Below are 25,883 nucleotides of genomic sequence, written 5' to 3' on the forward strand. Positions count from 1 at the left end.
CGATCACGTTTAGCGCTCATGTAAACACTACGCTCAGATTCATCAGTCGGGATAAACCACAGAAGTGGTGCATGTGAACGAGCCGCTGTAGTTCCTATAGCGCTGGTCTAGAGTAAACCCAGAGCTAGAGTCGCTCCTGCGGTGTGAACACGCCGACATCCGGGAACTTCCGGCAGTAGTTCAGGAACTCTGAAGCGGTTCCTCCGGTGCGAAAGCCTCTTATGAAGGAAACAAAGGCTGACATGATTGAGGCGCGATCGCTCTATATGCTAATCTGTGTTGAATTAGCACACAGCGAGTGTAATATGCTAAACTCAACAGCTCAATCACGGGTAAACGCAGTTGCACAGCCCGTCACACACACACACACACACACACACGACAGCCAGCGCTCGCGTCACATGTGCTGAAGTGGAGCCTGTAGACTCGGCCCCACAGTGATATAATTAGCCCCACGCTGAGCCCGCGCGCACGCTAACCCCCCGCCACGCGCTCCAATGAGGAATCCCCCTCCACCTCTCCCGCCAATAACCACTGATTCATTATTAGATTGAGTGTGGAGAAACGGCTAACGTCAGTGTTCAGAGGAGAACCGCACGGGGGTCGAGGAACTGGGTTAGGTCGGCGATATTGAGAGACTTCTGTAGGTTTTAGTTCACACTTTTATATTTGTGCAATTGTTTTCTGTGTTTTGTCACTTTTATTAGTTTTTGTTTTTTAAATGTGTCTATATAGTTTTTATGAATTTTATTTAAATTTTTGTTTTAGTTACTTTAACTTTTAGTTTTAGTTATTTTAGTGTATCAAGTTAAACTAAACGAAAATAAGAAATGTTGCAATGTTGCAACTCGCTGAATTAAAGTTAGTAAAAAGTAGAAAAATGACAGTATTTTTAATTCTGAAGTTATATTATATATTTTATTTCAAGTTACAAAAGGTTTTTTATTTTTCAATTTTATATATATATATATAATTTAGTTTTTTTTTATGTGTCTTTATAGTTTTTATTCATTTTATTTAAATTTAGGTTTTAGTTACTTTAGTGAATCAAGTTAAACTAAACCGAAAGTGAGAAATGTTGCAACTAGCTGAATTAAAATTAGTTAATATTATGTTTTATTATATAATGTTTTTATGTTATATATTTTATTATATTTTATGTTTTTTTTTTTTTTAAAGGTTTTGGTTAATAGTAACCCTGCTGTAAAGACACTTCAGAATAAAAAATAAGTAAAAAAAAAATGAAATAAGAATTAAGAAAAATGAAAATAAGAAAATAATGAAATAAGAAAAAAGAAAAAATTAATTATTTTAAATTCTGAAGTTATATTATATTATTATATTTTATATTATATAGTAAAAAAAAATCTGTTTTTTATTTTATTTATTTTTATTTAAGTTTTAGTTGATATTAACCCCGCTGTAAAGACACTTCAGAATTAAAAATGAGTAAAAAAATAAAAGAATATGTGAATTTTATTTTTTAATTCTGAAGTGTCTTCTCAGACCCATATGCTGTTCTTAAGTGAATTTAATTAACTTCAATTCTGATTGCCAAAACTATTTTCCTGTCACAATTAATCCTGTTATTGAAAGAAAAAGGATTTTCTTGTAATATTTCCCACACACACTATAGCTGCAGCTGGACGGTTATCGTTCTCTATTGCTAGAAAAGAACAATATCAAACAATTAATTGGTTTTAAACTGGGTTTTATCATAATATTGAGTTTTCCTGAACGTTGAGCATGTGTCGGAGCGAAACAATGACTTCAGGCGCTGTTTGTAAAGTGTGTGTGAGATGTGCAATCATCAGTGTGTGTGTGTTCATCAAAGCCCTGGTCTAATTGCAGAGAACAGGCTGATGTTGTCCCGATGCTGATCAGATTTGATGAGGCACGTTCGTTAACCTTTGCGTTGGTGTTCCTGTGTCTCCAGGCCCTCGCGCTCGCGTCCTTTAGATTAAATGAATTAGGTTTTTCTTCTCCCGTTTCGCCCCTGATTAGCCTGCGCGCCGAGGTCACGATTAGCATAATAGTCCTGATATCCGTAATGAGGAACGCTGGACGCGTGGCAGATCCAGCTTCCGCTCTTCTCCCACATCAGATGATCCTGGGCCGTTATTTGGATGTTTATGCAAATTCAATTTGCCGTTTATCATTTAAGGCTTCGGCGTATTATATTTATGTCCTGCAAAGGATGCTGGATGTAATGAGGGATGATCGAACCATGTTTGACGTCGCATTAGTGGCTTTTACACCTTGCTAATGTTGCGAGTCTTCCGGCGTAAGCAAACGGAGGGAAGAAACATTTTTCCAAGCGAATGAAAAAAAAAAAAAAAATCAATTTCCTCTCATAACAGACGATTAAGCTTTGCATGTCGGCAGATGGTCGGGCTGACCCTTCATTAACCAAACTCGTGGTTAACAGCAGGAGTTGTAAATTGCGTGTCGACGCACACTTTGGTGATTTAATGTTTCCCGTTCAGGAAAATCCCTTCGGAAGAGCGACTCAAACTCCAGCGATCGTAACAGAAACACAAACACTGTTAAATCACGATCAGCACGCCACCCTGGGACATGTGGAATAATCCCCTTTAACACGTAGTCCTGTTAGTCCCAGTTTCGGGAATACGCCCACTCCATCGGGAGGCTCGTTTTATTCCCGGGGAATGGCCCCGCAATTGGATTTGCATTGGGGAAGAATCTGGTTCTGCCGCCCACAATGAGCGCGTGTGTGCTGCGGGAACGTCTCCGTAATCTGCTTAAGGGTGTAACTCGATTAAAACAATGAGCTGGGATTCTCCCGAGACGCTCCGGGACTGTAATCCGCCTCCATTGAGGAATATGACGGGACGCCTGCTCCTGACGCTCCGATAAGAGCCGTCAATGAACTCCTCACTCAATCACAGGAAAATGCTTTTCTTACTCAGTGTTTTTGTCTCGTTTCCAGTCCAAATATCTAAACATTATTGAATCAAGAAGCATTTACTAGATGAGTAAAATGATCAAAATAAATTAAATTGAGTTTTTGCATAAAACAAGGAGAATGATCTGCCAGTGGGGTCAGAAAAATAATCTTAATTCCAATGGAAAACAAGATTATTATTTCTTACCCCATTGGAAGATCATGTTCCTTGTTTTAAGCAAAAACTTGAACATTTTTATCAGGAAACAAGACAGAATTCCTTGTCGTACTCATCTAGTAAATGCTTCTTGATGTAAGAATGTTTATATGGACTGGAAACAAGAGAACAATACTGAGTAAGAAAAGCAGTTTTTGCATTAACACACTGCACACACTGCTCTTCTGAAACAAGCGAGATGCTCTTAGATCTGGACAAAGTGAACTAAAATCAAGCCAGTCAACCTGCCAGTCGGGAACGCTCAGCTGACCTGGAAGAGCTCTTGGGAATGTCACTAATAAATGCTGTTGGATCTTAACACTAGACAAACATGCTAAAAACTGCAGCTTCTACTTTTCATAAGCACTAAATAATAAGTAATTTTAGTGCAGATTCAGAGACTGGATGGCGACACTAGAGGCCGGATGCTTTTATTAGTTGATGTGATCCTGCACTCAGGTTTGGAAGAGGTCAGGGGTCAGAGGTCAGGGGTTACTGGTGTTTCCAGGGTCTCTACACACCCTTACACAGCTTTACATTCAGTTTTTAACTGCTGGATCAAGGAGAAGCTAATGGACTTGCTAAAAAGCTTCACAATTAGGATAATAAGGTGTGTGTGTGTTTATTTATAATCGTATATATTTTAAATGAATATACATGATCCTGATATATAAATGATCAAATCAAAAGCTGTATTTGATGTAAAGTTGTTTAAATCGTGGCCTTTACAGTCAGTCACAGTTCAGTGTGTTTCACAGACATCGCCTTCTCCCGCCGACACAGCGCTCGTTTCATGTGTGCAAGTTTTAAAAAGTGATTTTATGATGGTGTGTGTGTGTGTGTGTGTGTGTGTGTGTGTGTGTGTGTGTGTGTGTGTGAGTGAGTGTGTTTTATGATTGTGTGTGTGTGTGTGTGAGTGAGTGTGTTTTCTGATGGTGTGTGTGTGTGTGTGTGTGTGTGTGTGTGTGTGTGTGTGTGTGTGTGTGTGTGTGTGTGTGTGTGTGTGTGTGTGTGTTTTCTGATGATGTGTGTGAGTGTTTTCTGATGGTGTGTGTGCGAGTGTTTTATGATGATGTGTGTGTGAGTGTGTTTTCTGATGGTGTGTGTATGTGTGTTTTCTGATGGTGTGTGTGGAAGCCTCTTCATTAGCAGGATCAGTTAATGAGGCTCTGGGCAGGAGGAGTGTGTGTGTGTGTGTATGTTTTATGATGGTGTGTGTGTATGTCTGAGAGAAATGATGGTGTGTGTGTGTGTGTGTGTGTGTGTGTGTGTGTGTGTGTGTGTGTGTGTGTGTGGAAGCCTCTTCATTAGCAGGATCAGTTAATGAGGCTCTGGGCAGGAGGAGTGTGTGTGTGTGTGTGTGTGTGTGTGTGTGTGTGTGTGTGTGTGTGTGTGTGTGTGTGTGTGTGTGTGTGTGTGTGTGTGTGTGTGTGTGTGTGTGTGTGTATGTTTTATGATGGTGTGTGTGTATGTCTGAGAGAAATGATGGTGTGTGTGTGTGTGTGTGTGTGTGTGTGTGGAAGCCTCTTCATTAGCAGGATCAGTTAATGAGGCTCTGGGCAGGAGGAGTGTGTGTGTGTGTGTGTGTGTGTGTATGTTTTATGATGGTGTGTGTGTATGTCTGAGAGAAATGATTGTGTGTGTGTGTGTGTGTGTGTGTGTGTGTGTGTGTGTGTGTGTGTGTGTGTGTGTGTGTGGAAGCCTCTTCATTAGCAGGATCAGTTAATGAGGCTCTGGGCAGGAGGAGTGTGTGTTCAGATTAATTAGAACATTTAACTTTGTTTGTAGCGCGTGTAAATGAGGATCTGGTAGGAGGATCTCGTCAGCTCTCCCGTCGCCGCCGTCTATTAAAGCCCGCTTTCATCTCACCTCGCCCTTGTCATATTTTATGGATTTTTTCATAAACACTGCCCATACTTCATAAATGTCTCAATTTTCTAGTCTATTAACATTAGTTGAGGAGCAGTTGATAGGAGAGCATGCGAGCGTGTAATAATGCGTCAGTAATGCGCAGCGCTGCAGGCGAGAGCAGAAACACTGTAAAGATGCCATCAGCTTTCATAAACCATCACTTACAGCAGAACACACTCCTCAAGACCAAAACCTCAGCTTTTAATATGATAACGCGAGCAAGAAGGTGTTTGGCCACACACTGAATTCAGTGCACACTGCAGACGTCTGTCAAGAGAAACTATATTTTCTGGATTGGATTGTGCAAAAAGTGTAACAAACTCACATCTGATGCATTCTCAAGCAATCCACGATATTCTTAATATTGTCACATGGAAACTAAATGAACAAATGCATCTGAAACCAAAGATCGTTTCCTAATAGGGCTGTGAAACTATTAATCATGATTAATCACATCCTAAATAAAAGTTTGTGTTTACATAATATATATGTGTGTATGTGCTGTGTATAATTCATTTGTATGTATGTATGTACATACACACACACACACATATATATATATATACACGCATGTATATATTTAAGAAAAATGTGTTATTTATATATATATATATGAAGAGTTCAGATGCAAAAGCCTGTAAGTGCCGTCTGAAATTTTCTTCTAGAATGATCATTTTTATCAAGCTCATATATTTAAGTAATTTCACTTAAATGACAATTAATAGGTAATTTTCATTGCCATTTAAGTGAAATTATTGAACTTAAATATACGAGCTTGATAAAAATGATCATTCTAGAAGAAAATTTCAGACGGCACTTACAGGCTTTTGCATCTGAACTCTTCATATATATATATATACATGCAAATATTTCTCAATTATATACATGCGTGTATATTTATATATATATATATATATATATATATATATATAACCTATATATACATGCAAATATTTCTCAATTATATACATGCGTGTGTGTGTGTGTGTGTGTGTGTGTGTGTTTATATATGCAAATTAATTATACACAGTACACACACACATATATTATATAAACACAAACTTTTATTGTGGATGTGATTAATCGCGATTAAACGTCTCACAGCCCTATTTCCAGCTCCAGAAGTGAAATGCTAGTCGAACACTGTAAATCAACGCTTCACAAGAATCACTTTATATTTAATCATTTGTTATATTGAAGGATGTTGTTTAACATTGATTACACACACTAATACAGCACTAGCGAGTAAAAACAGCAGTATTTATTTAGCAATCGCATGTCATTTGAACTGAATTGAGTGTCTTCTGATTAATGGGGTAAAACAGGAGGAAACAAATGGGAAATTAATGACTTGAACTCCTGAAAATAAGCAACACAACCGTCACCCTGTAGGCCATTAACTCATTTAGACTGAACATTCGCTGCGATTGTTTTGAATCAGTTCATTGAAATGGATCGGTTCAGAAGAACTGGTTTGAGCAGATGAATCAGACTCTGTGTGCATCTTTGCTAGAGGTCTAAAATGTGTCAAATTAGTAATAATGGGCCTCGTTTATCAATCTAACGTGGAAACGAGCACAGAAATCATCTTTCGACAGCGTTCACATGTGGTCCGTGAAACATTTACATGCTGCCAAATCCCATCGTACGAACAATCGTATATATTGATAAATGTGGCGGCGTCAAACGATCGTCATTTTAACATCATGCCCCTAAAAACTCACGATTCAGAAGAGTTTACGACACGGAGAGACACAACCCGGCAAGAGGAGGAGGTGATCGTACTCCAGAAACACCCGCTGACCTCGTAAATGCAAACAATTATATTAATTTATAATACGCATATTAAATACTGAAACATTATCAACATTATAAGCTGTTTTCCTCTCACTTCACAACAAATCCTGTAAATGTAACGCCATTCAGAACAAGAATTAAAGATAAGTAGCTGTGAATTATATATTAAACTATGAAATATAACACAAATCAGGCTATAGTGGCATTCATTAGGCAACATACAAACATCATCAAAATGTCTTTATTTAAAGTGAAACTGTACGGCTCTGGGCTTGTTCAGTATGTGAGCTTTCCTGTAGCTCGAGCAGTAGAGCGCCGGCGCGCAACGCCGAGGTCATGGGTTCGATTCCCAGGGAAAGCAAGAACTGGTATGACTATAAATGTGTAGCTTGAAATACAATGTTATTTGGATAAAAGCCTCTGCCAAATGCGTAAATGTGAACAAGGCTTTGTGTCTGACTCGTGTCCCGGGGTCCCGGTGTAACACGGCATCCGTCATATGCACGAAAATGTGTTTGCTTGGACGAACACGATGAACACGCGTCTTCATTTGAGCAGTGTAACATTTATGTTTGGTTGACTGCATTTTAGTTTGATGATGACTGGCTGAAATGTCAAGTTAGCAACACTAGAATATATGTTAATAATACAGAAACCTAGCATTAGTTTCTCTAAAACGAGCGAATCCTATAGGCTACTTGTCGCACCGTTTGTTGTTGTTGTAAATCTGTTAATTATTTAAGTTAAATATATTTTGTGTAGTCTATTTATTTTATTCCCAGTTCTCCTGGGTTCACAGAAGCGCTGTATGTGTGTGATGTGTGAGGATCCTCATGATCTGATGTTTGCGCACATAAAGCTGAAGCCCTGGGGAAATAACAGGTCACAGACGCACATCTATTCTAATGTCATTTCTGACATTGACATTCTTAACGGTTAATGATCGATTGAGCTTCGTTTCAATCCTCCGCTAGATTTACTCTGCTCACGCGAGGTCTAAAACTCACACACACGAGCTGAGGCCTGACGTGAGGTTTGATCGCTCACGTCCGTGTTGATGAATCCCAGGTTTAGCGTGGAAATGCCCTTACGCCCATGTTTCTGTTGTGCGTTCGCTTCATAAATGAGACCCAATATGAGCAAAGTAACACATTATTACATAAAAAAAGTGGCAGGTCTGTTATTTTACACTTCAGGACTCGATGCACAGATCATTTGACATACATTGTCCCATCCATTTCAATGGTTTTCACTGTCAATCGGATTCAATTGCACATTTAAATCCAGAAACTCTTGCAGAAACTCCTGTTATAATCAACGAAGCTGTGCAGTGAATCTCTTATGGACATTATGTTCGTACTTTGTTGGTTATGTTGAAAGGATTCGCGAGCGTGCAGAACTAGCGCTGAACATTGAGCGGATTCTGACTAACTTAAACACTTCTGATTGGCCATTGCGTTCATGCGCTCAACAGATACGTCTGTGATTGGCTATAAAGCTCAACGCTGCTAAAACACGGTGTGAAGAGAAACCTGTGATGCTCTTCAGGAGCGCTCACACATAAACTCTCACAGGAGTGTTTTAAACCTGATTCACAGCAGCGCCATCTTTGATTTTTAATGGAAAACCATGTTCTGTGTGAACCGGCTCTTAATGTTGCATTCGTTTCTCAACAGTAGTTTTTTCTGTCCTATCACTGGACAGCCGGAACGTGAAAATGGTGTATTTTATTTAAAGTGAAAATAAGCTGCGTTATAAACTGTTTGGCATCCGTCCACGTCCTAGTTAAAGACACTTAATATGAAGTGGGACCCATTTATTTAAATATAAATTATGTTATTTAATGTTAAATGTAATATGACAATAAAGTAGTAAGAAGGGAGCATGGTAAAAACAGCAATGTGTTTGTAATGAATTAATATAAAATGCTATGTAAAGTCCCCCTGTAGTCAATAACTGTATCCCTTAAACTCATCTTTGATCACCAAAATTACATATTTAAATGTTTTTTCCCTGAAAAAAAATTCTTCATGCCTTAAAATATCTTGAATGTAACTCGACACCCTTGCCTCATTTAGTATGCGCGGTTCTATGAATATGCAAATTCACCCCGCCTCCACTCACTCACTCAGCTCAGAGATCCACTGGTTGACGATCACACGTTGATCTGATTGGTTACAAGGTAGTTTGTGACGTCAGAAACACCAGCGATTTCAAAGTGTGTTTTTGAGACTGTCTTTGGTTCACTGCAGTTTTAAGGAGGAAATACTCAGCAATGGTGTCGACTTATGAACTTACACATGCTTTGTCTTAAAGCAGATTAAAAACACCACATAGACACATAAACAACATTAAAAGCTGGATTTTCACCACAGGCTCAAAATTCAAATGAATTGAGTTTTGAATCAGTTCATTAAACTGTGCATATTGAATATATATATATATATATATATATATTATATGTGTGTGTGTGTGTGTGTGTGTAGAATAGTAAGAAAAGAACATGGTTAAATCTGAGTCAATCTGCAGAAACGACTCAAACCTCCCATATGCGCTCTCTTTTATTCTGAGTTCGTACAGCGAGAGAAACTGAACGAGTCACAATATTCACACTGTTAAATCACCATAACCGATGTATTGTAAATAATAACCACGAGTGTTGCGAGGAAGCCTCGTCCCGAGCGGCCGACCCCTCACTCACCCGCGCCGCAGCCGTAGACGTGTGTGTCCTGAAGGTCACGAGTCCAGCGCCGGGGAACAGGAGGCCCGTGCACTGACGCGTTCAGGCTGTTTGTGACAGCATGCACAGATGAATCAGGCGAACACACTCGTCATCTCACGACCTGCCGAACGCTTCGCGGTGCTGGTATGAGCTTGTACTGGGAAGATCTGGATCTGTCAGAGCCGATGGTCTTCTGCCGACACACTCCTTCATTAATGCGCTCGCCTCGACATCTGATCCTAATTGTGTCTGAAGAGCTCTTCATGTGTTACTGGAGCCTGACCCGCTCTCCTCACGCCAACACTGGAAGTACAGTCAAACCAGACGATACTCACACACCAGATATCATTTCTGATGTTCTTACTAGCGTGTGCAGGACACTATAGTTCATTTCTGTGAGTGAGGAGGGCAAAATAAAGGAAACTGTGACATATTATACCCAAATATTCTTCATACAGAGACTACCAGTGACATTTAGGAGCAAAAATGATTCGGACACTTTGACCTGATCGTGTTGTCTTTAATTGCTAATGCTCTTTTTACACACAGACTGAACACAATGAAGCATTACTTGGTGATTGGTTGAGCTAAACTGGTATTATCTAATTGTGTAGTTAAATTTAACAGCTGACAGATATTCAACATAATTCATGTGTGAGACAGTCTAACAGAAGATGGACAAAACTTGATTTGATAACTCTGAGTTCTGCTCATATTTATTACCATTTTATAAACTATAGCGAAAAATCTGAGATAATGTGAGAAATGTTGAAGGTGTGTGAATCGATGTTGGTCTGACTGAATGTCTGGCTCAAACACAGAGCAGAATTATATTTAACCCATCGCGTATTCGGCTCAGAATCCGAGCGTCTTGGAGAGAAACTGTGTGACGTGTGAAACCTGTATTTTCAGACACTTTTCATGCCAATTAACCGAAATGCAAAAAAAAAAAACGTGATTATTTCCATTGCAGATTCCCAAGGATGCGATACGAATCAGACGGGGATGAAAGTCGTGGTGACAGGATAATGTGTGCATGTTTTTATAACCCCAGAAAACGCTATATTTCTGAATTGCATATTGAAGACGGAAGATGAAAAACACAATAATAACGGCTTGTGTCTGAGGAGACCAGCGAGCGCTGTCCGGTCTCATCTCGTCCAGATCCGAGTGACCGGCCCATTACTATGGAAACGAGGGTTATTCCTGTACGCCCGAGTTTGACAGGACAGGCTTTGACACGCAGACAAACACGGGAAGAGCGAACGCCGGAAAACGCCGGCAATTAGACAGGGAGATTTCAGCGCCTCGGGCTCCTGGCGATGTCCAAGCCTGCGTTTGATACGCTATCAGTCATTTCTTCCACGTTATTATCGCATCCTCATGCAACAGTGGACGGGCGTCACCATCGCGCCGTAATTTATTAGGGAGATGTTGCGTTTTAATGGAGATATTAACGTTTATGTTCCATTTACTTTTGGCCTCTCACTTTGTCATTAATTTCTCGTTTGACTTGCACCTTTTAACCTCGCTCGTTCATTTTTCATTAGCCATTGTCATTCTCGCCCGTTGCACGAGATATGAAAGTGCTGTGGATGAATAATAGACAGATGCAGCATCTTCACTTTCATGCAGATTCATTATTCATACTTCAGCTTTTTGTAAGTGTGATTCTTGCAGAAGTCCATGCCCAGCTCACAGACATAACAGCCCTTTTGTACAGTATTTTCATGGCAATTTACCAAAATGAAGAAAAAATGTGAATTTTAGTATTTTCATTAAAGATTAGCATTAGATTTGTGTTAATATAATAGATGTTTTTGCAGATAAATGAACATAATGCAATGTTTTTATTTTAATCAGATTAAATTAAATAATACCATTATACATAAATAATTTTTTGCATTAGCTTTACAATTTAAATGACAGTAAAGAGACATTTTAGTTGAAATAAAAAGTCAATGCACAAAAAAAAAAAGTTAAATATAGAATTGATTTTCTTCATTTAAAACACACACACACACACACACACACACACACACACACACACACACACACACACACACACACACACATTACCTGGATGGCCAATTTTTTTTTTACAAATACTCAAAATGTTATTTATAATAAATATTAATATGTTAATAAATATTTGTTTTATTTCACTGAAACCAACAACGCTCAGAAGCCTGAAGACTAATTATTACACATTCGATAATATTCATTTTGCAGAAACTTGTACTATATATATATATATATATAAGAGGTGTTTTTGTGAAACCTCATGTATTAAAATAAACCCGCATTGGAGATGCAGTCACCCTTATCAGAGCAAACTAAAGAAATATGAAAAATAAACGTGTCTTGCCTAAACTACTGTAAAACCCTGTGAACGTAATAAAAAGCTTAGAAATGTCATAAGAGTGAGTTTATTTGGCTGGTGTTAATGAGCAGTGGTTTGATGTGACTGGATCGCTTCTGTGTGTTTCATGAAGTCACACTGCCATCTTTTGAACAGATGCTGAAACTGCACTCGTGTGTGTGTGTGTGTGTGTGTGTGTGTGGAGGGCCTTGTGTGATGATGTGACGCAGCCTGACATGAGGAGAGACCCTCACAAACCGGACCAGAACCACAGATATGTGTGGATTGGGTTTCGGCATCATTCAGTCAGACATCATCACTGATGCCCCTCGGCCGAAACCTCCCAACCCTCGCCAGTCCCCCGAATTAGGGAGATTAGCGGGAAAGCGCATAATGCGGGATGATGGAATTTGTCATCATTTGCATTGTCCTGGAAAGATCCTGCTTGATAGAGCGACGCGTGAGGGGCTTGTCATGTCCCACGGGCAGGTCACGGGGAGATTTCTGCGCTTTGTGCATCAGTCGAAAAAGCCTCACAACCAATTTGTCACAAAAGCAGCGTTTGACGGCGGCGGGGCGTTTTTCCTCCTCGCTCGATGACGGCTGCTTATATTTCGGACAAGCTCGTGTTGTCTAGATATTACCGAACGTGCAATATTTAGTCTAGCATCTGAGCGTTGTTGGTTTCAGTGAAATAAAACATAAACAGAAGCGTTTTGAGCGTTATAGTGTGTCTTTCTCCCGTCTGACCTCCAAACAGCCGATAGATAGAGAGCAATAATCAGCGTAAATCTGACAGAAGCCGAGCTGACAGCGTTCCTCATCCGGCTCGGGGTCAGACGCTCCTCAAAGACACCGGCTCATCTGTCACACTTCTGTCACGTGTGTGATTTCAGGTTTTTGTTCATCTGAATCCGGTCAAAAGGCTTCCTTTGTGCATTTGGGTAACGCTATTTATAGTGCGGCTCAAGTTACTCTGCTTTCCTGCGACGCGTGGCATGAGCAAATAAAATACAGAGGAGAGACTTGATCAGGCCTTCAGAACGAGATTTGAGGATTTGAAAGAGAAGTGTTGGAGAAGCATGAATCACTGCGAGCGTATGATCTTCAACATGCCATCGGAAGCTGAAAGACCAGTAATAATGCAGCAATGCAGAAATAGTGCAGTAATAATACAGTAATAGTGCAGAAATAGTGCAGTAATAATACAGTAATAGTGCAGAAGTAATGCAGTAATAGTGCAGTCATTATATTGTAATAGTGCAGCAGCAGTAATGTAATAATATAGTAATAATACAGTAATGATGCTGTAATAAGATGGTAATAGTGCCGTAATAAAGCAGGAGTCATGCATTAAAAACACAGTAATAGTGAAGTAATAGTGCAGTAATAATGGAGTAATGGAGTAATAATACAGTAATAGTGCAGTAATAATGGAGTAATAATGCAGTAATAGTGCCGTAATAATGGAGTACTAATGCAGTAATAATGGAGTAATAGTGCAGTAATAATACAGTAATAATGGAGTAATAGTGCAGTAATAATGGAGTAATAGTGCAGTAATAATACAGTAATAATGCAGTAATAGTGCAGTAATAATGGAGTAATAGTGCAGTAATAGTACAGTAATAATGGAGTAATAGTGCAGTAATAATATGGTAATAATGGAGTAATAGTGCAGTAATAATATAGTAATAATACAGTAATGATGCTGTAATAAGATGGTAATAGTGCCGTAATAAAGCAGGAGTCATGCATTAAAAACACAGTAATAGTGAAGTAATAATGCAGTAATGGAGTAATAATGCAGTAATAGTGCAGTAATAATTTAGTAATAGTGCAGTTATAATGGAGTAATAATTGAGTAATAATACAGTAATAATGTAGTAATAGTGCAGTAATAGTGCAGCAATAGTGCAGTAATAATTTAGTAATAGTACAGTAATAATGGAGTAATAATTGAGTAATAATACAGTAATAATGTAGTAATAGTGCAGTAATAGTGAAGTAATAGTGCAGCAATAATTGAGTAATAGTGCAGTAATAATTGAGTAATAGTGCAGCAATAATTTAGTAATAGTACAGTAATAATGGAGTAATAATTGAGTAATAATTGAGTAATAATACAGCAATAATTGAGTAATAATACAGCAATAATTGAGTAATAGTGCAGTAATAATGGAGTAATAATGGAGTAATAATTGAGTAATAATACAGCAATAATTGAGTAATAGTGCAGTAATAATTGAGTAATAGTGCAGTAACAGTGAAGTAATAATGGAGTAATATTGCAGTAATAATGGAGTAATAGTGCAGTAATAATGGAGTAATAGTGAAGTAATAATGCAGTAATAGTGCAGTAATAATTTAGTAATAGTGCAGTAACAGTACAGTAATAAAATAGTAATAGTGCAGTAATAATACAGTAATAGTACTGGAATAATATAGTAATAGTGCAGTAATAATACAGTAATAGTACAGGAATAATATAGTAATAATACAGTAATAGTACAGTAATAATGCAATAATAGTGCAGTAATAATGTAGTAATAGTGCAGTTATAATATAGTAATAGTGCAAAAATAATACAGTAATAGTACAGTAATAATATAGTAATAGTGCAGTTATAATATAGTAAGTGCAGTAATAATACAGTAATAGTGCAGTTATAATATAGTAATAGTGCAGTTATAATATAGTAATAGTACAGTAATAATGCAATAATAGTGCAGTATTAATGTAGTAATAGTGCAGTATTAATGTAGTAATAGTGCAGTTGTAATATAGTAATAGTACAGTAATAATACAGTAATAGTGCAGTTATAATATAGTAATAGTGCAGTAATAATACAGTAATAGTACAGTAATAATGCAATAATAGTGCAGTAATAATGTAGTAATAGTGCAGTTATAATATAGTAATAGTACAGTAATAATACAGTAATAGTGCAGTTATAATATAGTAATAGTACAGTAATAATACAGTAATAGTGCAGTTATAATACAGTAATAGTGCAGTTATAATATAGTAATAGTGCAGTAATAATTCATTAATAGTACAGTAATAATGCAATAATAGTGCAGTTATAATATAGTAATAGTGCAGTAATAATACAGTAATAGTGCAGTTATAATATAGTAATAGTGCAGTAATAATACATTAATAGTACAGTAATAATGCAATAATAGTGCAGTAATAATGTAGTAATAGTGCAGTTATAATATAGTAATAGTGCAGTAATAGTACAGTAATAGTACAGTAATAATATAGTAATAGTGCCGTAATAATGCAATAATAGTACAGTAATAATATAGTAATAGTGCCATAATAATGCAATAATAGTACAGTAATAATATAGTAATAGTGCCATAATAATGCAATAATAGTACAGTAATAATATAGTAATAGTGCCATAATAATGCAATAATAGTACAGTAATAATATAGTAATAGTGCCATAATAATGTAATAATAGTACAGTAATAATATAGTAATAGTGCCATAATAATGCAATAATAGTACAGTAATAATATAGTAATAGTACAGCAATAATGCAATAATAGTACAGTAATAATGCAATAATAGTACAGTAATAAAATAGTAATAGTGAAGTAATAATGCAATAATAGTACAGTAATAATATAGTAATATTACAGTAATAATACATTAATAGTACAGTAATAATGCAGTAATAGTGCAGTAATAATGCAATAATAGTACAATAATAATGCAATAATAGTACAGTAATAATATAGTAATAGTACAGTAATAATGCAATAATAGTACAGTAATAATGCAATAATAGTACAGTAATAAAATAGTAATAGTGAAGTAATAATGCAATAATAGTACAGTAATAATATAGTAATATTACAGTAATAATACATTAATAGTACAGTAATAATGCAGTAATAGTGCAGTAATAATGCAATAATAGTACAATAATAATGCAATAATAGTACAGTAATAATACATTAACAGTACAGTAATAATACATTAATAGTAGAGTAATAATACATTAATAGTACAGTAATAATGCAGTAATAGTGCAGTAATAATGTAATAATAGTACAATAATAATGCAATAATAGTACAGTTAATAGTACAGTAATAATACATTAATAGTACAGTAATAATGCAGTAATAGTGCAGCAATAATAGTACAATAATAATGCAATAATAGTACAGTAATAATGCAATAATAGTACAGTAATAATACATTAATAGTACAGTAATAATACATTAATAGTACAGTAATAATGCAGTAATAGTAAGCCCCTTTCACACAGAGATTCCGTAAAATACACGGATAAAGTGACCCGGGATTTGACCCGGGTTCATTTGATTTTGGTTCATTCACACTGCCAGTGATTTTCCGGAATCAGAGAGCGCGTTCACACACAACCCGTGTATGTCCCGGAAAGACACGTGACATCGATGTGACTTGTAATGTCTCAGCAGCGTCTTCAGTTTGCTTATGAGCTGCGAAACCACGCTTGTGCATTTATTTCTCTGATTCGATCATAAAATTGCGCATTTCGTACCGTTTCACAGCTGGCGAACGATCCCGGCTTCAGCGTCATCACTACGACACGGCATTATTACGGCTTTTGTTCACACAGCGCGCGTCCCGGGACTGAACACGGCAATGTTACTAGGTCCCCAACCCGGCATCGATCCCGGCATTAAACCCGGGTCGTGTTTGCGTTCACACAGAAGGCGTTCCGGCAATTTGCCGGCAATTTCCCGGGTTCAATGCGCTGTGTGAAAGGGGCTGTAGAGTAATAATGGAGTAATAGTGTATATATAGAGTTTATTTTTTATAATATTTTGTATTTTTAGTTTTTAGTATTTTTATTAATATTTTGAATTAAGTTTTGTTTTTAGATTATATATATATATATATAATCTTCATTTCAGGTAAAGTTTTAGTAATTTAATGTTTATGACATTTTAATTTGGTTTTGCTTTTTTAAATATCTTTTTATTCATTTTTATTTTATTTCTAACTATTTAAGCACATCAAGTTAAACTAAATGAAAATAAAAAATATTGCGTTGAATTAAAACGTTTGTATATTTTATTTAGCTTTCCGTTAACATTTGTTATATTTCAATTAAAGAGTTTTTTATGGTTTTAGTTCGCTATAGTCACTTCACACCGTTTCTCACACTTTACAGCATATTTATGCTAACGTCAGGTCTGTGTTCAGCTCCTGGAGTACTGTCAGACAAGGCCCGGCTCACTGTGAACCGGCTGAAGTCGTAAAGACAAACTGTTCACTGACGTCGTAAAGGAGCAGATCGACACACACATGTAACTGGCTCAGGATCATGTGTGTGTGTGTGTGTGTGCGGTTCCCCAGCGCATGCATCAATTATGCATGAAGCTTCAGATGCGCGTGCATTAGCATTAGCATTAGCATACCTGATGGTGCTTTTCCTCCGCGTCCTTGACCAGCGCCACTGAGTCTGACTGTTCGTCAATAACAGGTCATTTACCTAGAGCCAGAAATAACATCTTTAAGGTCACCTCCGCTGACACACACACGCGACGCTGGGCCCTCAGAGAGCTCATTAACATGCAGGACATCGTCTGCCCGTTTCCTCCAGAAACACTTCTTTTGGGAAGCGCCTCGCTCGAGCCTTAAACTTGCCTTTTCCTGAAACACTTTGCCGGCTGCTGCGAGTTAAATGAAACGCGGTGCCATAGTTTGACCCCTATGAATATTAATGAGGCTTTATTAAAAATGCATGTGGCGTTGTAGTTGTTGATCAGATTTTGGATGCCCATGCAAATTGGCCTGTCTTCCCTGTCAGCGGCGCGGATGAATAATGTAGTTGTGTTGTACATTCAGGGACACGCCATTGACAGTCAATTAACAGGTTTGATTGGTGTGTGAACTCATTCTTTTGAACTGTTAATTTTATGTAAATAGTATTCCCCGGATCCCGAGTTACCTGCGCCAGGCTCTTAATAATTGATCACGCCGCACCTGTTTTTTATTTCTAAATATTATAATAGCCGAGAGGTCGTGCTTTTGATATTCAAATCCACAAATATGAAGCCGAAAGAGCTTCTTTATGTCCGACTCCGTGCCGGATTGTGTGGGAAAGGTCTGATGGCTCTTGATGGCTCATAACGGGAACGCCAATCCCGATTTGGGAACGCCGTAGATTTGGGAATGGCGCTCCCAGGTAAATGATGCGCTGATTGATCCGGCTTTCTTCCTGCCTTTCTCTCTCCTCGTCCTGGTAATTTGCGGCGGTCCGGGCGGATGCTGAGGATTCATCACAGTTGACAGGTGAACCCAGCAGCGGGAATCTCCAGAAACACATATGATTATGGAAATGAATGTGACTGTTCGCTCCCTGCAGCAAAGCGCTTTCTGTTGATCCGCCGTTTCCCGAGCGCGTCTGGCAGTGCAGAGAGGAAAGAGCATCGCACACGCTTTCTAAGAACAATATCTCCAACACAACATCAAAAATATCAGAACTTGAAAAATAAAATAAATGTTTGCTGAAGTCAGTCACGCTGTTAAATACTGTAGCACTCACAATAAGGGTTAATCTGCTGTTAACATGAACTAGCCGTGATGCTGTGATAACACCTGATAATACTTCTACAGCATTTATTAATCTTAGTTAATGTTCATTCCAGTATTTACTAACTAACATTAGCTAATGAGACCTTATTGTAAAGTGTTACCTATTTAGATTTGATTTACTAGTTGAACTAGTGGAAACATCTCATTGTCCTTCAGTTTAACTTGATGTATTAAAATAACTAAAAATGAAAAAAAAAAATGAAAAAAAATTATAATATGATAAATTATAAAAAAGATGGAAAATATGAAAATAAAAACTAATGCAAAACTATATGATCCGAAACTAACACTCACTGCACATGATGCAGGACTAAAAAACTAAACTAAAATATATAAATATACGTTCGCTGAAATCAAACAAGAGGTTAAAAACTGCAACACTTTACAATAATGTTTCATTTGGTAACTGTGAAACTGAACAAACCGTCATACTGTGATAATATTTAATAACAGTTATAGAATGATAATCTTAGTTCATCTTCATTCCAGCATTTACTCATACGTTATTAACTCTTTCCCTGCCAAAACACACACTTTTCTCAGCTTTTTGCTCAAAATGTTGCTTTTTTATTAAACTTTATTGTTCAAAATGTTTTGTTTAAAAGCAGATGCTCTGTTCTTTCTTTTTATATATCGCATATTCAGATATTCATACAACAGAATGTTCTGGAGGCCATGACATCTGTGTGAAAATGATCAGGAATGCCGGATCATCAACTTTATTAAACACTGACGGGGAAACAGTTAAAAGTTGTATCTGTTAATATTATTGGTTACACTTTACAATAAGCTTCATTAGTTAACATTGGTTAATTACATTAGTTAACATGAACTACGAATGAACTGCACTTATACAGCATTTATTAATCTTTGTTAATATTAATGTCAACATTTACTAATACATTATTAAAATCTTGTTAACATTAGTTACTGCACTGTGAACTAACATGATCAAACAATGAACAGCTGGATTATTATTAACTAACATTAACAAAGATGAATAAATACTGTAATAAATGTATTGCTCATTAATGTTAATTAATACATTAACTAATGTACCTTATTGTAAAGTGTTACCGTATCATTTAATGGACACAATAACTAACAATCACCAGCTGTATTTTTAATAACCAACAATTCCAAAGTAGCAAATGTATTAATCACTGTAAGCTAATATTAGATAATGCATTAACTAATGGGACCTTATTGTGAAGTGTTACCAATTAAAATTTATGATATTTTTGAAATATCTCATTTTCATTTTGTTTAACTTGCCATATTAAAATAAATAGAACTAAAACTGATTTTTTTTTTTTTTTTTAAATACAACAAATTATAAAAAACTAATGCAAAATATTTATATGATCCCAAAATGAACACTCAATGCACATGATGTATGACTACAAAATCAAAATCAAATGTAGAGATCCTTTTGGATCAAACGCATTCATGTGTCCATTCAATCAAATGATCCACTCTAAACCCACTTCTTTCTTCCCTCTCTTCCCGTGGTACACCTGAGGTGTGTGTTTAGAGGAAGTGTGTGTGTGTGTTTAGAGGAAGTGTGCTGGTGTAGTTCCTGCGCAGGATAAGAGCTGTGTTTCCCAGCGTTCGACCTCTCGCTCTGACCTCTGGGACGCCTCATCTCTGACCAGCTCCTGTATTTTTAGCTGCAGATCTCTAATTATCACCTGTTATTAGTGATGCGCGAGCTCTCATCGCTGGTGTGAAACGGGAACTGTAGGTGATAAGATAACAGTGAAGGTGTGGAGCGTTAATTGATGCTCTGCTGATCAAACACTAATGCTATAATAATGTTAATGAATTGCACCTTTTCTGATGCAAGTCTCTGGCGTTTGTCTGAACTCTTCAGTGTGTCGGGATTGATGGATGTTTCCCTCAGCGGCTGAAACAAAACCGTTAGTGTTTTGAGCTTCAGAAAGGCAAACCAAAGCAAGCTTTATTTCTACACGCTTTATTCAGTGCAGACTGTTTCAAAGCATCGGATATGAGTCAAACTTCATCAGATATGAGACTCATACAGAAGACAGTATCGAGTTTGTTCTCTTCTGATAGTGTCAGTGCACTCAATATTACGGAATATTCATTAGATGTGTAAAATATGAAGTGCATTTTAAATTGTACAAATACATTTTTATTTTCTATTTATCTTTTATGGCTTTTGCAGATTTTGCAAGCCTGTAAATCTGAATACAGATACAATTAAAAACTTGATTTCTATGATTTTATTATTTTCTTACAATAAACATTAAATATGCTGACATTTTAAATAAAGTAAATACATAATAACACATATATCTTTATTCATATTTTTTATCTTTCATTGATTTATTTATTTTTAATATGTATTTATTAATTTGTCCATATTTATTATATATTTGTTTCATAAATAATAAATATATGAATACATCATTCATATATTTATTTATTTATCCATTCATTCATGCATTTATTAGTAATGTCTTTATTATGTTTGTATTTATTTTCATTTATTCATTCATTTATTCATTCATATTTATATATTTATTAATAATAAATCTATAAATACATAAATTAGAACTATAATTAAATAAGTCCATTGAAATATATATATATATATATATATATATATATATATATATATATTCATTTATATATTCATATTTATTCATTTATTCCTTTATATGTATTTTTATATTTATTTTATTATTTATTATTTATGTATTTATCAATATATATATATTTTTTTATTTTATTCATAAATTATCATTAATGAATAAGAAATATATCGATTAATTAATTCATATATTTATTATTTTGGTATTGATTATTTATTATTAATAAATAATAAATAAACGAACAGATAAATATGAATTATGAAAACAGAATCAAGTATTCCACAGAGCCGTGTAATAATAATTTATATAGTATGTATTTATTAATGAATGAATGTATATGTAAATATATGTGTATTGCCTGCTGTGTGTCAGGTGCGGGAGGCTGTGTTCTGCGCGGGACAGGTCGCTCTGACCCCCTGCTCTATGCAGATGCTGGACGGGCCGCCAGCGCTCCAGGCCCGGCTCTGCTTCAGCCACACAGAGAAGGTTCTGTGTGCCGTCAGCGCCGGACTCACGCTGGCTCACGCTCTTCAGGCGCACATCTACCTCACACACCCCGAACACACACCGGCCGTCACCGCGGCCTGGAGAACACATCTGCAGGACCTCCAGGTGAGCTTCATCTGTATATCTGTGTACATATATATATCTGAGGTGAGCTTTATCTATCTATATCTATATCTATATCTATATCTGAAGTGAGCTTTATCTATATCTATATCTATAACTGAGGTGAGCTTTATCTATATCTATATCTGAGGTGAGCTTTATCTATATCTATATCTGAGGTGAGCTTTATCTATATCTATATCTATATCTGAGGTGAGCTTCATCTGTGCCTCAACAGCCTGAAAACTCTCTGTGGACAATAGAGGTTATGCGTGTGACGTCATCATCAGCTGGTTACACCCAGAAGAGACAGAAACACTGAGAAACACTGAGAAACACTGAGAGACACTGAGAGACAGAAACACTGAGAAACACTGAGCGGCAGAAACACTGAGAAACACTGAGAAACACTGAGGGGCAGAAACACTGAGAAACACTGAGAAACACTGAGGGGCAGAAACACTGAGAAACACTGAGAAACACTGAGGGGCAGAAACACTGAGAAACACTGAGAAACACTGAGGGGCAGAAACACTGAGGGGCAGAAACACTGAGAAACACTGAGAGGCAGAAACACTGAGAGACACTGAGAGACAGAAACACTGAGAGACACTGAGGGGCAGAAACACTGAGAGACACAGAGACAGAAACACTGAGAGACACTGAGGGGCAGAAACACTGAGAAACACTGAGAAACACTGAGAGGCAGAAACACTGAGAGACACTGAGGGGCAGAAACACTGAGAAACACTGAGAAACACTGAGGGGCAGAAACACTGAGAGGCAGAAACACTGAGAAACACTGAGAAACACTGAGAGGCAGAAACACTGAGAGACACTGAGGGGCAGAAACACTGAGAAACACTGAGAAACACTGAGGGGCAGAAACACTGAGAAACACTGAGAGACAGAAACACTGAGGGGCAGAAACACTGAGAAACACTGAGAGACAGAAACACTGAGGGGCAGAAACACTGAGAAACACTGAGAGACAGAAACACTGAGCGGCAGAAACACTGAGAAACACTGAGGGGCAGAAACACTGAGAAACACTGAGAGACAGAAACACTGAGAGGCAGAAACACTGAGAAACACTGAGAGGCAGAAACACTGAGAAACACTGAGAGGCAGAAACACTGAGAAACACTGAGAGACAGAAACACTGAGAGACACTGAGAGACAGAAACACTGAGAAACACTGAGAGGCAGAAACACTGAGAAACACTGAGAGACAGAAACACTGAGAAACACTGAGAGGCAGAAACACTGAGAGACACTGAGAGGCAGAAACACTGAGAGACACTGAGAGACAGAAACACTGAGAAACACTGAGAGGCAGAAACACTGAGAAACACTGAGAGACAGAAACACTGAGAAACACTGAGAGGCAGAAACACTGAGAAACACTGAGAGGCAGAAACACTGAGAGGCAGAAACACTGAGGGGCAGAAACACTGAGAAACACTGAGAGGCAGAAACACTGAGGGGCAGAAACACTGAGAGGCAGAAACACTGAGGGGCAGAAACACTGAGCGGCAGAAACACTGAGAAACACTGAGCGGCAGAAACACTGAGAGACAGAAACACTGAGAAACACTGAGAGACAGAAACACAGAAACACTGAGAGGCAGAAACACAGAAACACTGAGAGGCAGAAACACTGAGAGGCAGAAACACTGAGAAACACTGAGAGACAGAAACACTGAGAGGCAGAAACACTGAGAGGGCAGAAACACTGAGAAACACTGAGCGGCAGAAACACTGAGAAACACTGAGCGGCAGAAACACTGAGAAACACTGAGAGGCAGAAACACTGAGAAACACTGAAAGACAGAAACACTGAGAGGCAGAAACACTGAGAAACACTGAGAGGCAGAAACACTGAGAAACACTGAGAGACAGAAACACTGAGAAACACTGAGAGACAGAAACACTGAGAAACACTGAGAGGCAGAAACACTGAGAAACACTGAGAGACAGAAACACTGAGAAACACTGAGGGGCAGAAACACTGAGAAACACTGAGCGGCAGAAACACTGAGGGGCAGAAACACTGAGAAACACTGAGCGGCAGAAACACTGAGGGGCAGAAACACTGAGAAACACTGAGAGGCAGAAACACTGAGAGACAGAAACACAGAAACACTGAGAGGCAGAAACACTGAGAGGCAGAAACACTGAGAAACACTGAGCGGCAGAAACACTGAGGGGCAGAAACACTGAGAGGCAGAAACACTGAGAGGCAGAAACACTGAGCGGCAGAAACACTGAGGGGCAGAAACACTGAGAGGCAGAAACACTGAGAGGCAGAAACACTGAGGGGCAGAAACACTGAGAGGCAGAAACACTGAGAGGCAGAAACACTGAGGGGCAGAAACACTGAGAGGCAGAAACACTGAGGGGCAGAAACACTGAGAGGCAGAAACACTGAGGGGCAGAAACACTGAGGGGCAGAAACACTGAGAGGCAGAAACACTGAGAGGCAGAAACACTGAGCGGCAGAAACACTGAGAGGCAGAAACACTGAGAGGCAGAAACACTGAGAAACACTGAGCGGCAGAAACACTGAGGGGCAGAAACACTGAGAAACACTGAGGGGCAGAAACACTGAGCGGCAGAAACACTGAGAAACACTGAGCGGCAGAAACACTGAGCGGCAGAAACACTGAGAAACACTGAGCGGCAGAAACACTGAGAAACACTGAGCGGCAGAAACACTGAGAAACACTGAGGGGCAGAAACACTGAGCGGCAGAAACACTGAGAAACACTGAGCGGCAGAAACACTGAGAAACACTGAGGGGCAGAAACACTGAGCGGCAGAAACACTGAGAAACACTGAGCGGCAGAAACACTGAGAGGCAGAAACACTGAGAAACACTGAGAAACACTGAACGGCAGAAACACTGAGAAACACTGAGCGGCAGAAACACTGAGCGGCAGAAACACTGAGAAACACTGAGCGGCAGAAACACTGAGAAACACTGAGCGGCAGAAACACTGAGAAACACTGAGAGGCAGAAACACTGAGAAACACTGAGCGGCAGAAACACTGAGAAACACTGAGAGGCAGAAACACTGAGAAACACTGAGAGGCAGAAACACTGAGAAACACTGAGCGGCAGAAACACTGAGGGGCAGAAACACTGAGAAACACTGAGCGGCAGAAACACTGAGGGGCAGAAACACTGAGAAACACTGAGAGGCAGAAACACTGAGAGACAGAAACACAGAAACACTGAGAGGCAGAAACACTGAGAGGCAGAAACACTGAGAAACACTGAGCGGCAGAAACACTGAGAGGCAGAAACACTGAGAAACACTGAGGGGCAGAAACACTGAGAGGCAGAAACACTGAGGGGCAGAAACACTGAGGGGCAGAAACACTGAGCGGCAGAAACACTGAGAAACACTGAGCGGCAGAAACACTGAGCGGCAGAAACACTGAGAAACACTGAGCGGCAGAAACACTGAGAAACACTGAGAGGCAGAAACACTGAGAAACACTGAGCGGCAGAAACACTGAGAAACACTGAGAGGCAGAAACACTGAGAAACACTGAGAGGCAGAAACACTGAGAAACACTGAGAGGCAGAAACACTGAGAGGCAGAAACACTGAGGGGCAGAAACACTGAGCGGCAGAAACACTGAGAAACACTGAGCGGCAGAAACACTGAGCGGCAGAAACACTGAGAAACACTGAGCGGCAGAAACACTGAGAAACACTGAGAGACAGAAACACTGAGAAACACTGAGAGGCAGAAACACTGAGAAACACTGAGAGACAGAAACACTGAGAAACACTGAGAGGCAGAAACACTGAGAAACACTGAGAGACAGAAACACTGAGAAACACTGAGAGACAGAAACACTGAGAAACACTGAGCGGCAGAAACACTGAGAAACACTGAGAGGCAGAAACACTGAGAAACACTGAGCGGCAGAAACACTGAGAAACACTGAGAGGCAGAAACACTGAGAAACACTGAGAGGCAGAAACACTGAGAAACACTGAGAGGCAGAAACACTGAGAAACACTGAGAGGCAGAAACACTGAGAAACACTGAGAGGCAGAAACACTGAGAAACACTGAGCGGCAGAAACACTGAGAAACACTGAGGGGCAGAAACACTGA

The 25,883-nt window shown here is 38.3% G+C and overlaps 1 protein-coding gene across 2 annotated transcripts in view; it reads left to right on the forward strand.

Annotated features, from left to right (window-relative positions):
- The window catches only part of dph6 (diphthamine biosynthesis 6), a 114,112-nt gene that overhangs the window by 57,865 nt on the left and 30,364 nt on the right, over positions 1 to 25,883 (forward strand). For both annotated transcript variants that reach the window (XM_084393341.1, XM_084393342.1), the window contains exon 13: positions 21,512 to 21,751. In XM_084393341.1, coding sequence (XP_084249467.1) covers positions 21,512 to 21,751 — 240 coding nt within the window. The remainder of the gene's footprint in view (positions 1 to 21,511; positions 21,752 to 25,883) is intronic.

The sequence above is a fragment of the Rutilus rutilus genome (assembly GCF_951802725.1).
Source record: "Rutilus rutilus genome assembly, chromosome: 21".
NCBI classification, from domain to species: domain Eukaryota; kingdom Metazoa; phylum Chordata; class Actinopteri; order Cypriniformes; family Leuciscidae; genus Rutilus; species Rutilus rutilus.